Source organism: Lytechinus variegatus, chromosome 4 (assembly GCF_018143015.1).
Source record: "Lytechinus variegatus isolate NC3 chromosome 4, Lvar_3.0, whole genome shotgun sequence".
Taxonomy (NCBI): domain Eukaryota; kingdom Metazoa; phylum Echinodermata; class Echinoidea; order Temnopleuroida; family Toxopneustidae; genus Lytechinus; species Lytechinus variegatus.
This window is the reverse complement of record NC_054743.1, coordinates 36809883-36824206: the sequence shown is the minus strand read 5'-3', so window position 1 is coordinate 36824206 and position 14324 is coordinate 36809883. Positions and strand designations below refer to the sequence as shown.

General features: G+C 35.8%; 1 protein-coding gene across 2 annotated transcripts; it reads left to right on the top strand.

The window, feature by feature from the left end:
* The first annotated feature begins 2629 nt into the window (after positions 1–2629).
* Positions 2630–14324, top strand: LOC121413965 (echinoidin-like). Of its 2 annotated transcripts, XM_041606989.1 has the most exons (3): positions 2630–2661; positions 11475–12502; positions 13329–14324. In XM_041606989.1, exons 2-3 carry the CDS (start codon positions 12217–12219, stop codon positions 13556–13558), a joined length of 516 nt encoding a protein of 171 aa, XP_041462923.1. In that variant the 5' UTR covers positions 2630–2661; positions 11475–12216; the 3' UTR covers positions 13559–14324. The 2 variants fall into 2 exon arrangements, with proteins under 2 accessions (XP_041462923.1, XP_041462924.1); XM_041606990.1 differs by lacking the exon at positions 2630–2661 and having other exon boundaries at positions 10920–12502.

Genomic DNA, 14324 nt, shown 5'->3' with positions numbered 1-14324 from the left:
ATGACTAAATATCACATACAGCTTGGGGCTTGGATAATTTAAAAATCATTTCTTTGAGGCCTGAATGTTTGTACTTAAAACACTTCATAATTCCATTCTTTTTTCTTTGTTTTACACATAGTTTAAGAAGAAATTTCAATCACACTTTTGAACAATACAATTTATTACAGAGGACCCAAGCAAATTCAAGTTTTAAAAAGTTTATAAGGAAACAAATAGGACATCTCTATTCTTTTTGAGCAGCCCATATTCTCCTCGTTTCCTCAAAACTACAATCCAAGCTTAAGGACAATTCCACCCAAACAAAAACTTGATTTGAATAAAAAGAGAAAAATTCAACAAGCATAACACTGAAAATTTCATCAAAATCGGATGTAAAATAAGAAAATTATGGCATTTTAAAGTTTCGCTTATTTTCAACAAAATAGTTATATGAACGAGCCAGTTACATCCAAATGAGTTGATGACATCACTCACTCACTATTTCTTTTGTATTTTATTATATGAAATATGAAATATTGTTATTTTCTCGTCATTGTCATGTGAAATGAAGTTTCATTCCTCCATGAACACGTGGAATTCCATTATTTTAACATTTTGTGCTTCAGGCAAGGAGGTCCTAATCGTCAAATTCGTAAAAATTGAAATATTGTATAATTCAAACAATAAAAAACAAAAGAAATAGTGAGTGACATCATCAACTCTCTCATTTGGATGTAACTGGCTCGTTCATATAACTATTTTGTTGAAAATGAGCGAAACTTTGAAATGTCATAACTTTCTTATTTTACATCCGATTTTGATGAAATTTTCAGCATTGTGCTTGTCTGATTTTTCTCTATTGATTCAAATCAACTTTAAGGGGAAATTCATCCTGAAGAAAAGTTAGTATAAAAAGTTTAAAAGTAATAAAAGTTTAATAAGATATCTTGATGAAGAATTGAGGAAAATCTGTTAAAGATTAAAGGACAATTCCACCCCAACAAAAAGTTTGTTTAAATAAAAAGAGAAAAATCCAACAAGCATAACACTGAAAATCGGATGTAAAATAAGAAAGTTATGACTTTTTAAAGTTTCGCTTAATTTCACCAAAACAGGTATATGCACATCCTGGTCGGTATGCAAACTAGGAGACTGAAGATGTCATCCACTCACTATTTCTTTTGTATTTTATTGTATGAAATATTCTAATTTTCTTTCCATTGTCAAGTGAAACAAGGATTAATTCATCCCTGAATATGTGGAAATAGCATTTTTTATTACTGTATGGTTCAGCCAAGTTGGTCCTCATAGCCAAATCTGTAAAAAATGCAATATTGTATAATTCAAACAATAAAAAACAAAAGAAATAGTGAGTGATGGACATCATTGACTGACACATTTGCATGTCACTGTTTTGTGAAAAATAAGTGAAGCTTAAAAATGCCATAACTTCCTTATTTTACATCTGATTTTGATCAAATTTTCAGCGTTATGCTAGTTTGATTTTTCTCCATTTATTCAAATATCACATTTTTCTGGGGTGGACTTGACCTTTAAGAAAGCTAATTACAATTTTAAGTTTTGGATTTGTGACATCATAAACAAGCAGCTGCCCCATATGTTACATGTATGTAATATAAAATCCATTAATTTCACTTTTTAATGGTTCCTGATGACTTATTTTTTGTTTTCTTTTCATGTTAGGGTGTGAAATGGTAAGTCTATTGATACACAAATCGTACAGTAAAAACAATTTTCAATTTTCTGAGAAAATGATATTTAAGATTTTTTTTCACCAATCGCCATGTAGGAATGCTGCTCGCATATGACATCACTAATCAAATAATTAAAATTCTAATAACTTTTTAATTATTTGATAGAAAATTCTCAAACCCTCGGCAATGTATTTTATCATGTTTTCTGCTATTTTAAAATAGGCTTTTTGCCAGGGTGAACTTTCCCTTTAACTCATTATAACTCTTTAAAATTGGCCTAATTATTGGGTTCTCTCTCTCTTTCTATTTTTTTTTTACATATTTACATGTTCTATACCCTGTTCTAACTTCTCCCTCTGGTTCTCTCTGACTTCTTCCCTTGCCCATATCACCATAAATTATGAACATTTGAAAAGATTATTAATAATTCCCTTGCATCTTAAAACCATAATCACCTGGGTTTTTTTTTTGTCTTAATAGAATTATTCCCTACACACCTTTCCTCCAAAATCTCCTCCCCCCTCTCTCTCTCTCTCTCCTTTTATCTGTATAATAGTATAGTATAACAGTAGGATCTCTCTCTCTCTCTCTCTCTATTTTCCTCTGCTCTCACCCTCTCTCCCTCTCTCTCTCTCTCCCTCTCTCCCTTACTACACCGCAGCACCGTGAAAGTATACTTTGAAAGTATACTTTCCATCTGTGCGGGTACATCTGCGTACCACATGGAAAGCTGTGAAGGGCTTCGCACTCTCGTTGGTCACCCATAAACACTCTACTCCTGATTAAGTTTCTCTCACGCTACCGATTAAAACTCTGCCAGCCAGGCGGCATTTATTACTTCATTTCTTAATAACTCTTGCCAAGAAAGAGGAACTGGATTTATTCAACTCTAAATATCTATCAAGTGTGGCAAACTTTTTTTCCAATCTCATAGGCAGTGAGCTAAAGAGTAGTGAGATTGAAGGTAAGTACCTACTGATTATCCTTTCACTCATTTCATTTTATACCAACATTTTAATGTTAATTTATCATCTATTAGGCTAGTTTTTCACTAGATTAGCTATCTCATTTTTTGCTGACAAGTTGAGTTGATTTGTATATATAATTGACTACAAATAATTATAAGAAAGCTCCTAACATGTGAACAATTCATTTGACAAAATAGTGTTCAGTTCAAATAAATTTTTGAAAACATGTCTTGTAAATAAAAAGATTTGGTTAACTTTTTGTTTTTACTTTGTACTTCTGTTATTCTGCAGTTTGTACTTGCTTTTATTTTCTTTCACTCTACCTTAGGAGTGATCTTACACTTTACATCTGAGTGGAAAAAATGAATAATTAAAAAAAAACACTCCCCATTATTTCAAAGTTGGGTTTTTTTATCAAAGAATATGTTAAAACTCGTCTTTTGCGAAAACTCACATCAATGTACATACCCAAAATACCCATAAAGAATTTTTTTTACAGATGTGGTCAATATAATTTCATTCAGCAATACGTACTGGCAATAATAGTGCATGGATCTGTATATGTGGTTATCTACATAACATAAACTATGGTTGATATCATTATCATTCTATTTAATTGCTGATACCTGCTTATGCAGACTTTGATTAACATTGGTGTTAAAGTCATAGAGTGCTATGGACACTTTGAATACTACCAGGGATAAGAGCCACAGAGCATCCATCCTACATCCTTAAACCTTTTTTGAAATCCCCCTAACCACCTCAAAAATCAAATATAATCTCTTATCACAAACCTCTATCAACTCCACCGGAAATGAAATATCATTAAGCTTTTCAGCGAGCCGCCCCAAAACATCAAGCGTGCGGGAGGCGGCCGTCCACGGTCAGGTTTTTATCTTTTTCCCACCCCTGAGGTTAGAGTCTGATTGAATTAATGTTGCATTTTGACAGGATTCTAACAAATTTTATTTTTCTTTATAGAGCTCTAGTGATGTGGTGATAGGGATAAGAGTTGGCTTCATTTATATTGGATCTAAAAGGGGGTGAGGGTCTTCTGAACATGATATTAGCAGACAAAATAACTTTGGGTGAAAAGGCTGGCCTACTTTTAGCAAGGATAGCTACATACAGTGTACATGTACATGTGTACTAGAGTATAAGAGCATCCGGGATCATCCCAACCCCCTCTCCCCCCCCCTCCAAAAAAGAAATAATAATAATAATAATAGCAATAATAATAATAATAAATAAAGTGAACAAATAAATTTATAAACAAATAAAATAAATACATAAATAAATAATATTAGAAATAAACAAATAAATCATATTTCAAGAAACAAATAAATTATACTATGAGAAATAAATAAATGAATAGAATAAATAAATAACTAAACAATGATAATCAAAACATCTTGATAATATTGTGTCATAACCTTTTATAAATGTTTGATTGTATAGAAGTATAGTTCATATAACATGACTGCTTTGACAACTGTGATGAATGAATGAGTTTATTACCACAACAAACACAGCCAAACTTTTGTTGTCAAAATACAAAATACGGGTAATTCATAATAATTTAAAAAAAACATTTAAAACAATATATCTATATATATATGAGTCAGCAAATTGGAAACCAAAATGATGAGTTTGACATTTTTACATTGTCAGCAATAGAATGAGATAGAAGACAGGCCGAAAAAGATGCAGACACGCAACAAGATGAAATAAACTGAGAGACAGAAACAGACTCAGGAAAAAAATGCTTGGTCATCTAATCATTTTCAAAGACTGCAATTGCATTTCATTTCATGACTGCCTTATAAATAAACAATGAAACCCTATTTACATAATCATCCCATATTGCTGTACACCATGTGCACATATCATAGAGAGGGAATAAACTGTCAGATCATTGGTAGGGTTGGACTTGGTGATGAATGACACATCTAGCCCACTAAATCCTAGATTTTTCCGCTAGATTCGTACCCTGAGCGGAGCCACGCGAGGGACGTTAAGGAGACTGATGAAGCATAGGATCTAGGGATTGAGAGCAAAATGCAGTGAAATTCGATCTCCGATGAACGCTTCTGTCCCGGGGATTTCAAGTTCGGAAGAGAAAAGTTTGTTTGGTCCGAAAAGTTGCAGAAGTGTACTTTATGGTTAGGTTCAAGAACAGAAGTATGACTGTTAATAAGGGCTGCATGTAGTTACTGAAACAAAGACATTACTGTTTAATAAGAAATGCTTGTCTGTGTTCCCAACGTGCAGGATAGCTCAGAAGCTAATGTAAAGCATGAGGAGATTGTGTGGGGAGGGCAAGGGCCAGGGCCAGGGGAGGGGAGGGGTGGGGAAGGGGGTGGAGCTCTCGCATTTGACCACCACAATGGAAGTCATCATTTCCAGCAATTCTCTGGATGACCTAAAAACATCTAACCTGAACAAAACAGTAAGGCATTAAAATGTCCATGAAAGTTAATGAAGGGATATTGGCTCAAATCATTAGATAGAAAGTGAAGTCTGGAGGCAATATTGGTAATGTCTGCTTCGCTGTCGTAGAAACCTGTGCTTTTCTAATTTACGACTCATTTTCCACAACTTTTTGAAAATATTATCTTGTGGCATGTGTCCCTTGCTTTCTCTATGTTTAGTACAACTGTCAATTTCGAAAAAAAAATGTTGCTGTTCGAATACCCTGGAAATTCAAGTTGTTTTCAAGTCGCTGATAGCTTTAAAAACAATATAATAATGAAGTATTTCTGAGCCTCAGTTTGCAAGAAAATAGAGTTCTATGAAAAGAGGAACATCCAGTATAAAAATAATTTTATGTCAAATGTAGGTTCTATGACATTTGCTCCTAACAACAAATGTCCAGACTGAAAATACACGCATTCAGCCATATCTAATTTTGAAAATGATTGTAACTATGTCTCATTGTAAATGAAACTGGCTTATACTGATTTCTCAAATGAGGAATAGCCTCCGTCAGGTCAAATTTAAGAATTATCTCCAAAAGATCTTCTTAACTCAATGTTAAGCTCTGTCATTTCTCAGGGTCACAAATTGCACAGCAGAAGCTGATTTTTTTTTTCAGAGAGAAGAATAATTTCTTATGTTGAACCTATGAATAGGGTGTGACTATTCAAAACACATACATGTTAGAGTGGGTTTATTTCCAATATTTCCAATTGCCAACTCGTCTACTATCATTTGGTCTACCATCAGTTCATCTACTATCCACATGGTCTATTGCAAATTGGTCCACTCACCATTTAGTCTAATTACCAGTTGATCCTATAGCCATTTATTGCATATACCATTTGGTCTATTTGGACTATGTTTTAATAGTGCAAAATGAATAAATATGAAATGGATATTAGTCCAACTGGTTAATATACAGAATGGTCATAGATGAAATGGTGATTAGATGAAGTGATTATTGGACCAAATGGTTGTTGATGGATGGAATGGCATTAGGCTAAATGAAAGTAGACCATGTGGTGAGTGGACGAGTTGGCAGTAGACAAAATGGCAATTTACTGTTAGTGTTAAATAGACATACAATATCAGCGATCCGAAACGCAAAAAGTTAAAAGGTCAAACCAAGGTCAAGCCAATGGAAACTGTAACGTACCCGCTTTATTGGGAGATATTTTGGGATGTGCAAGTGATATTACCTGCAAATAGTTTAATGAGTTCTTATGGTTAGTTCTTATGGGAATTCTTTTCTTTTTACTTGACATCATCAATTGATGGGCAAATGGCCGTATCCGATTCGTTGCATATTCGTTGCAGAGTACAGGCAAAGCACCATACAATAAATTCACATTTTCACAACGAATCAATGATTAAAAATCATATTTGACAGTTACTACAATTTTGTATCATTGAATGTTAAAAGCATTACCCAGATATAATTATTGAACCTAAAAAACTTTAAATCCTTGAGTTTTTTAAGTTGAGGCATCAAGTGCAAGCAGCTATCTTGTATGAATTCAATGAAAGCACAAATAAAGTTGAAAATTATTTGACCTATGCATTCAACACACCCAAAAAAAAAACTTGAATCACCTTGAATCATTAAAACTAATTTATATGCAAATTTATAATATATGACAAATAGTGCGCTTCTACTAAAAAGCATTTGAGGTCAAAAAATTAAAAATAAAACAATCCGAATTTATAATGAATTTTCATCAACCTTCATTATTTATGTTTCTCTCATTTTATGATCAAAATCAAATTGACACAGCACACAAGGGTGGACTCCTCCTTTATAAATGCATGGACCTTTACACCAAGGGGCTTCTTTCACCATCTAACTAGATCAATTCTCAGTATACGAAAGTTCCAATTGATCACAAAACAAGCAAAAATTTGCAGTTACATGATCATCTTGTTTAATAGGGTTGGGGGGCACTCACACATATTGGTGGTACGGGGACGTGCCGCTTTGATGACACCCCTTTTCAGACCTAGTTTTCAGTTCTCTAGATACTCCAAATGACAAAAGTTCAGTTCAGAAGCCGCCCAGCGCCATTCGCAAGACCCCCATTACGAGACATCTCAGTTTCCCAGCCCAGCCAAAATTGTCAAGCGCGAACACCGCATGTGAGAGATGCACGTACGACTTCGCAACTCCCTACATATAACTAGTAGACGCTCCATGCATGGCTAACGCATTCACAGCGCTATGGTGCACTGTACCTACAGCGCCGCGATCCCGTTCCATAGACCGTTTTTCACGCACCGCAGTATATATTTAGTTCCCAAGACCCCGTACTTTACCCTTTTAGTCAGTTCCTTAGACCCCCATTTCAGAGTTTTGTGAGGCACACCCCTATAAAAAATAATTTGAGTGCCCCATCACCCCCCCCCCCCCGGAAATAGGGGACTGCTCCATAAAGACCTACAATTGTGGTAACTTTGCCAACTACTATGGAATCCTCAATTTTGATTGGCTAATAAGCCCTGATACCAAGGTAGAACCATGGTAGTTACCATATCTTTTATAGCAAAGTTTAAATAATAATAGGTAATACATTTAGGACCCAGATCTATGTATGAACTGAACCTAGATCATTCATAGTTTGAAATTTCCAATTGATTGTAAATCTTTGAGTACCAGGGTCCGGAACTGTATCACCTTCACATCCGCATCATGATCTGTTTTGATATTTAGTCTATATGAGTGCAGTGATCAGTATCTGTTTATTTTAATGTTCTGGGGTTGTGTACGAGCATATGGATTGGATCCATGGTACGAGACTGTAGATTTGGGATGTACAAATATAGGGATATATGTTAGAGTTATACACAAACGCATACGCATTCCATTGCTTTGTTCCCAATAAAAGCAATTAGTCACAAATTGATGACCTTGTCAAGATTTAAAATTTTAAAAAAGTCTGAACTTAGGAGCTAATCTCAAAGTAATGTCTTTCAAGATATTGTCAATTGTCCGGGAGAAAATATTGGGTCACCAATTCAGAAGGTACATGAATCCCCATCCCCCACATACACGGATACAACTTACTGGGCGAGTCTATCCACATTCCAAATATAGAAATGTTCTACATTTACATCAAGATGCTAAAAATTGTTGTTGGTTCAGTGGTAGAGCGCCCATCTCATGAATGGGAGCCATGGGTTCAATCCCCCGTCGAGTCATACCAAAAGACTTTTGAATATGTGATCTTCCGCCTTCCTGCAATGTGCTTGACATTTTAGATTGAAGAAGGGTACACTACAGTAATAGTAATATTATCATGTTTATGCCAGGCCCACTATTACAGCAGTTTCATATCTGAAGTGGCTACCCTAGCTACATGTAGATAAAACATTATCATTATCTATGTTACAACATCTAATGTTCTACGTATGCGAACCCTTCGTATCAACATGGATAGAATTAATTAATAGGGGTACCATGAACAAACAGATATCCATGATTAAACACCCCTTATTCTGACTGATAAAGGTGAATGAGATCTTGTTTACAGTTATAGTTTCAAGTGACACAATTTTTGAAATAGTTCACCTGATTTCATTTGTGAAAATCAATTAGCAATTAGTCACAAATTAATAACCTTGTCAAGGATTCAAAAATTAAAAAACTCTGAACACAAGGAGCTAATTTAAAGTACATGAATGTCTTTCAAGAAATCAAGACATTGCCGATTGTGCAGCGTGTCACCAATTCAGAAGGTATCCCCACCCCCCCCCCCCCCCATATTACACAGGTACAACCTACTAGGTGAATCTATCCCCATTCCTATTCCAAGTATAGAAATGTTCTACATTTATATCAAGTTGTTAATAATTGTTGTTGGCTCAGTGGTAGAGTGTCCATCTCATGAATTGGAGCCATGGGTTCAATCCCCTGTCGAGTCATACCAAAAGACTTTTGAATATGTGATCTTCCGCCTTCTTGCAATGTGCTTAGCATTTAGATTGAAGAAGGGTACAGTAATGGTAATATTATGTTTATGCCAGGCCCACTATTAGAGCAGTTTCATATCTGAAGTACCCTAGCTAGATAAAACATTATAATTATCTACATTGTATGTTACAACTGCATGTATATGACAACGTTATCTATGTTACAACATCTAATGTACTATGTATGCGAACCCTTCATATCAACATGGCTAGAATTAATTAATAGGGGTATCATGAACAAACAGATATCCATGATTAAACATCCCTTATTCTGACTGATAAAGGTGAATGAGATCTTGTTTACAGTTATAGTTTCAAGTGACACAATTTTTGAAATAGTTCACCTGATTTCATTTGTGCGAATCTCCTGTTTTTGTTATTTTCAAAAGTATTTTTCAACCGAGAAATACATCAACTTTATACAAACATGATCAGAACTACTCCTGATAAGACTTTAGGAAATAATTACTAGACGTAAACTGCCCTTTCATATTGGTATTTTGTCTACACACAACTTGTCTCTTCTATATCTGATGGGCAATGTCTCTGTTTTGGTGGCAAATGTTAAATTCATTAATTATGCTCATTGGCTTAATACTTGGTTCCAGTGAAAAACAAGAACATAACATCTTACTAAACAATGTTAACAAGAAAACATTCTAGGAAAATAAAGTTAAGACAGTGAAAGAATGTTAGTAATGAAGGGAAGGGGGACACAACAATCATAATCATACATGGACTTTCAAAATAATAATAATAATAATAGACAGTTCTTGTATAGCGCATAACACATTATAAATAACGTCTCTATGCGCTTCCAAAGGACTTGGATATTATTACCCTGGCTTTAGCCCCACAGCCTTTTACAGCGCTGTGGCATTTCAAGGAATAAATTCCTGCCAGGTACCCATTCACCTCACCTGGGTTGAGTGCAGCACAATGTGGATAAATTTCTTGCTGAAGGAAACTACGCCATGGCTGGGATTTGAACCCACGACCCTCTGTTTCAAAGTCCGGAGACTAATCCACTGGGCCACAACCTAAACAAGAAATCACCAGTTGATCTTTGAATACCCTTAACAAGTATTTTGTCATATAATCCCCATCCAAAATAATATTCAAATGTTTCAATATGATAGTCAGATCAGGCTGTTGAAAAGTATACTGCTGTTTGCTATTCTCTTGTAATGACAATGGCCTCACCTGCAAAAGTATGACCTTTGACGAGATGTACAAGATCATAACATCTTACTAAACAATGTTAACAAGAAAACATTCTAGTATTTAGTATATCTAGGAAAATAAAGTTAAGACAGTGAAAGAATGTTAGTAATGAAGGGCAGGGGGGGGGACACAACTATCATAATCATACATGGACTTTCAGAAAGTACCCTAAACAAGAAATCACCAGTTGATCTTTGAATACCCTTAACAAGTATTTTGTCATGTAATCCCCATCCAAAATAATATTCAAATGTTTCGATATGATAGTCAGATCAGGCTGTTGAAAAGTATACTTCTTTTTGCTAGTGCCCTTGTAGTGACAATGGCCTCACCCCTGCAAAAGTATGACCTTTGACGAGATGTTCATGTATACATATGTATCCAGCTCTGTGTGTGATAATTATGATGGGTAATGTTACTGTTGTGGCGACGCATTCCGTACTCTGTTCTATTTGCGAATCATTTTCTATGATCATTCTTATGTTGTTATTCTTGGTTTCCCTTTTGTCAAGCCTTTGAGGCTTTTTGGGATACCTTTTTCTTTCATTATCTTTTTTTAAATCTCATCTTAATGTTTCATGGTTATGTATATCTATGTTCAAATATTTGTATGTTTTTACATGTATATATTATTGGAAGAAATAAATGAGAGTATTTTCACTCTCCCTCAATTCAATGTACACATACATGTAGATGACCAGTCATTTCTTCATGAAAAAATTGGTATGATCACACTGCATAATGGGCATTTCTGAACAGAAAGATACCTGACATACGTGTAGACCCTTCATGAATTATAAATTCTGAGAATATTAACAACTAGAAACCACCTATTCTAACCTGTAAAAGCGCTATCCTAACCCTTCCATTAAACTTCTTTCAAAATGATTTCTCAGAGCAATCACATATCAGAGCTTTAGCTTCCATCACTCAGCATCCAACATTCGTCATAATACTCTACTTGGACAAAATACTAGGATTTCACCTTTCAGATGCCAAGCTGAAATAATATCATCTATTGTCTATTAGAAATTCTTTGAAATTCAACTTTGCATAATATGAAATCAACCGCAACCCTGTCATCTTTTGCCATTTTTTTTGTTATTCCATTTGATGAATCAACCCTCTCTTCTTCTTCTCCTAGGTAACACATTGAAGAGAGAATTGGAAGGGATCAATCAGATCATTCAGATTTTGGCAAGGTACTATCTGCAGATGAAACAACCAACACCACAAGTTCCTCATCAACATCTCTAATGGACAAATAGTAGCAAGATTGGCAGAAAGAAACAAGAACTCTCATTATTCTAGCTTGGCAACGCACATACAAGTTGATGGGACTACACGAGATCAATTTGCACCGTACCATCGAGAACTGGGGTAATGCTGTCAATATGCCAGAGGAGGTTGGGATATCATTTTGTTGATGAAAATGTCATGGATACATATATTTGGATAATCAACAGTCTGTGAGTCTCCATTTGATGAAATGTGATGGCCAATGTGTGACTACAACATCAGATTTCCAAAAGGTCTATTCTTAACATCAGGTTCTTGACAAAGAGGGAGATTCATAAGCATGAAATAAGGAGTCTATTCATTGAACTTCATGAAAATCATCTGGATCGATTAATGCAAAACTTCAGTTTGCATAGTGAGTCTCGCTATATGACATACCAGCCAAGAAGCATTGAAAGATCATTTCACACTAGATGGACATCCTCACTGAGAAAGAGTGCCTCCACCACCACCACCGATCATTTCCAACCAAGTCATCTTAGCCAACTTCATACTGCAAGATCGGAGACTCTGAGTAAAGCAACACTGTGACTTGTTTCATACCTCACAGGAAAATTTACCATACAGCAGGGAGAACCACAGCAGCAATGGAGCTACCGATTGCATCCCTCCTCCTGCTATTGATCGCCTTTGAAGCGGTTGCCGCGGTCACCTACTGCCCGCCGCTCTGGACACACTACCAGTTTGACCACGGGATATTCTGCTATCGTTTCTTCGGTAAGCGCGTGAAGTGGTCCGAGGCGGAGGTAACGTGCGCAGGGTACTCCTCCTGCAAGGGGGAGGAGATGGCTCACATAGTTTCCATGACGTCGCCGGAGGAGGAGATGTTCATCACAGAGTTAAGGCAGAGCATCACTGGAATGTTTGGTGGAGGTATGTCCAAAAGACTCCAAATTTCTTTCTTTTTCATCTTCAATAAAATCTTTTTTTTCCAATAAGGAATTCATGGTCCCAAAATGATATATAGTTATTGAAGACCTAAAACATTTAACAAGGGGAATGGAAAAAAAGTTGTTTGAAGTTGTCAATATAACTTTGATTCTAAAAGCAAAATTTTCATGAAATATTTTTTTTTATTTGACTGTATTTTGTAAGACTTCATATATTCTAGGCTCGTCTGTCATTTCTCTACAGTATTCAAAATGGGTCAATTTTGAATGTCAGTAGCAGAGATATTGGAAACTTAATTTTGTTTGTACCTTGCCAAATGCACAAATAATGAATATAGTACTCATAATAGCTTGGATATATAATAATCTAAGATATTTACTTATATTATATTTTTTCTCCTTTATTTCTCTTCCCCTTTCTTATTAAACATTTTTTCATCATCATCATCACCATCATCTCCATCATAATCATCACCACCATCATCGTAATCATCACCACACAATTATCGCCACCATCATCACTAACACCCGATAACCATCACCACCATCACCCGATAACCATCACCACCAACACCATATTCATCACATCACCAACACCACCCTCACCGTATTCATCATCACAACCATAATCATCACCATCACCTCTCATCACAACTTCCACCATCATAATTATCTTCATCACCACTCCCCCCCCCCCCTCCTCATCACCATCTTCATCTTTCTCATCACAATCATCCTCACTACCAAAACCATTTATCACCACCAACACCATCATCACCCCTAATCAACCTACAACTATCCTAACCCAGGCGACCCAGGGATGTGGATAGGTCTGTCAGACCGAGGCCACGAGGGCCAGTGGAGTTGGCTGGACAAATCACCCGTCAACTACACCAACTGGCACAGGGGCGAACCCAGCGACTCCGCCCAAATGGAAAACTGTGCCCGTCAGATTGTCCCCATGATGGGCGTGGCGGTCTGGGTGGATTCTTCGTGCCACGAGAGACATCCCTTTGTGTGTAAGATGCCTGCACAATAATCTCTTAATAAACAAGATCAGCAAGATATTATTTCATAAGATTTCACTTGGAAGCAATATAGTCACTAATATTTATTCCACATTGCATAGTAAGCATGTCTATATCCAGAGAGTGAGAGGGAAGTAACCTTGCCTAAATTTGGGATTGTACCAGACAATACAAGGGGAAGACTGGACACTTCAGCGATTTTTATAAACACTATATTTCGCTCATGGGGAAGGACGTCCAACAGCGATGAGTAAACCTTTGCACATCAGCACTTGGCTGTGTATAAAACATACGGAGAAAATGAGAGCGGGTGTTTGGGAGAGGCCACAGGGGTGGCACATGTGGATAATTCCAGCTTTTCTTTCCCAGAAACCTCAAAGATATTCTCATCTCTGATTTTAGAAGAAGAAAAAAATGGAAAAAAAATCTAAAATATAAAAATCGTCTATTTCTACACCCCTCTACTATTTCTCTCGTATGTATTGTACACAACCCCAAATGGCAATGCGCAACGATAATACTCGGGCGCTATTTCCGAGCATTTCATTACGCGCTCTATTGAGTGTCCAATCTTCCCTTTAAAGTCTTTGATTGTAGTATTGTACCCATATATTTCTTATAGGGTGTTGCAAGAAACTTTCAATTGATTGCAAGTCAAAGTTATTTCCTTAAATCAATCACAAATTTTTTTAATAAATTGAACATTTTCAATTGATTGACGGTCTGCTTCTTGCTTTAAGAAATACAAATTTATCTGCTCAATTTAAAATTGATCTA

Excerpts from the sequence above, each read along its gene's own strand:
- LOC121413965 (XM_041606989.1), top strand. The coding sequence starts at position 12,217 with ATGGAGCTACCGATTGCATCCCTCCTCCTGCTATTGATCGCCTTTGAA. Across the intron at positions 12,503-13,328 it reads CACTGGAATGTTTGGTGGAG|GCGACCCAGGGATGTGGATA; the intron begins GTATGTCCAAAA and ends ATCCTAACCCAG.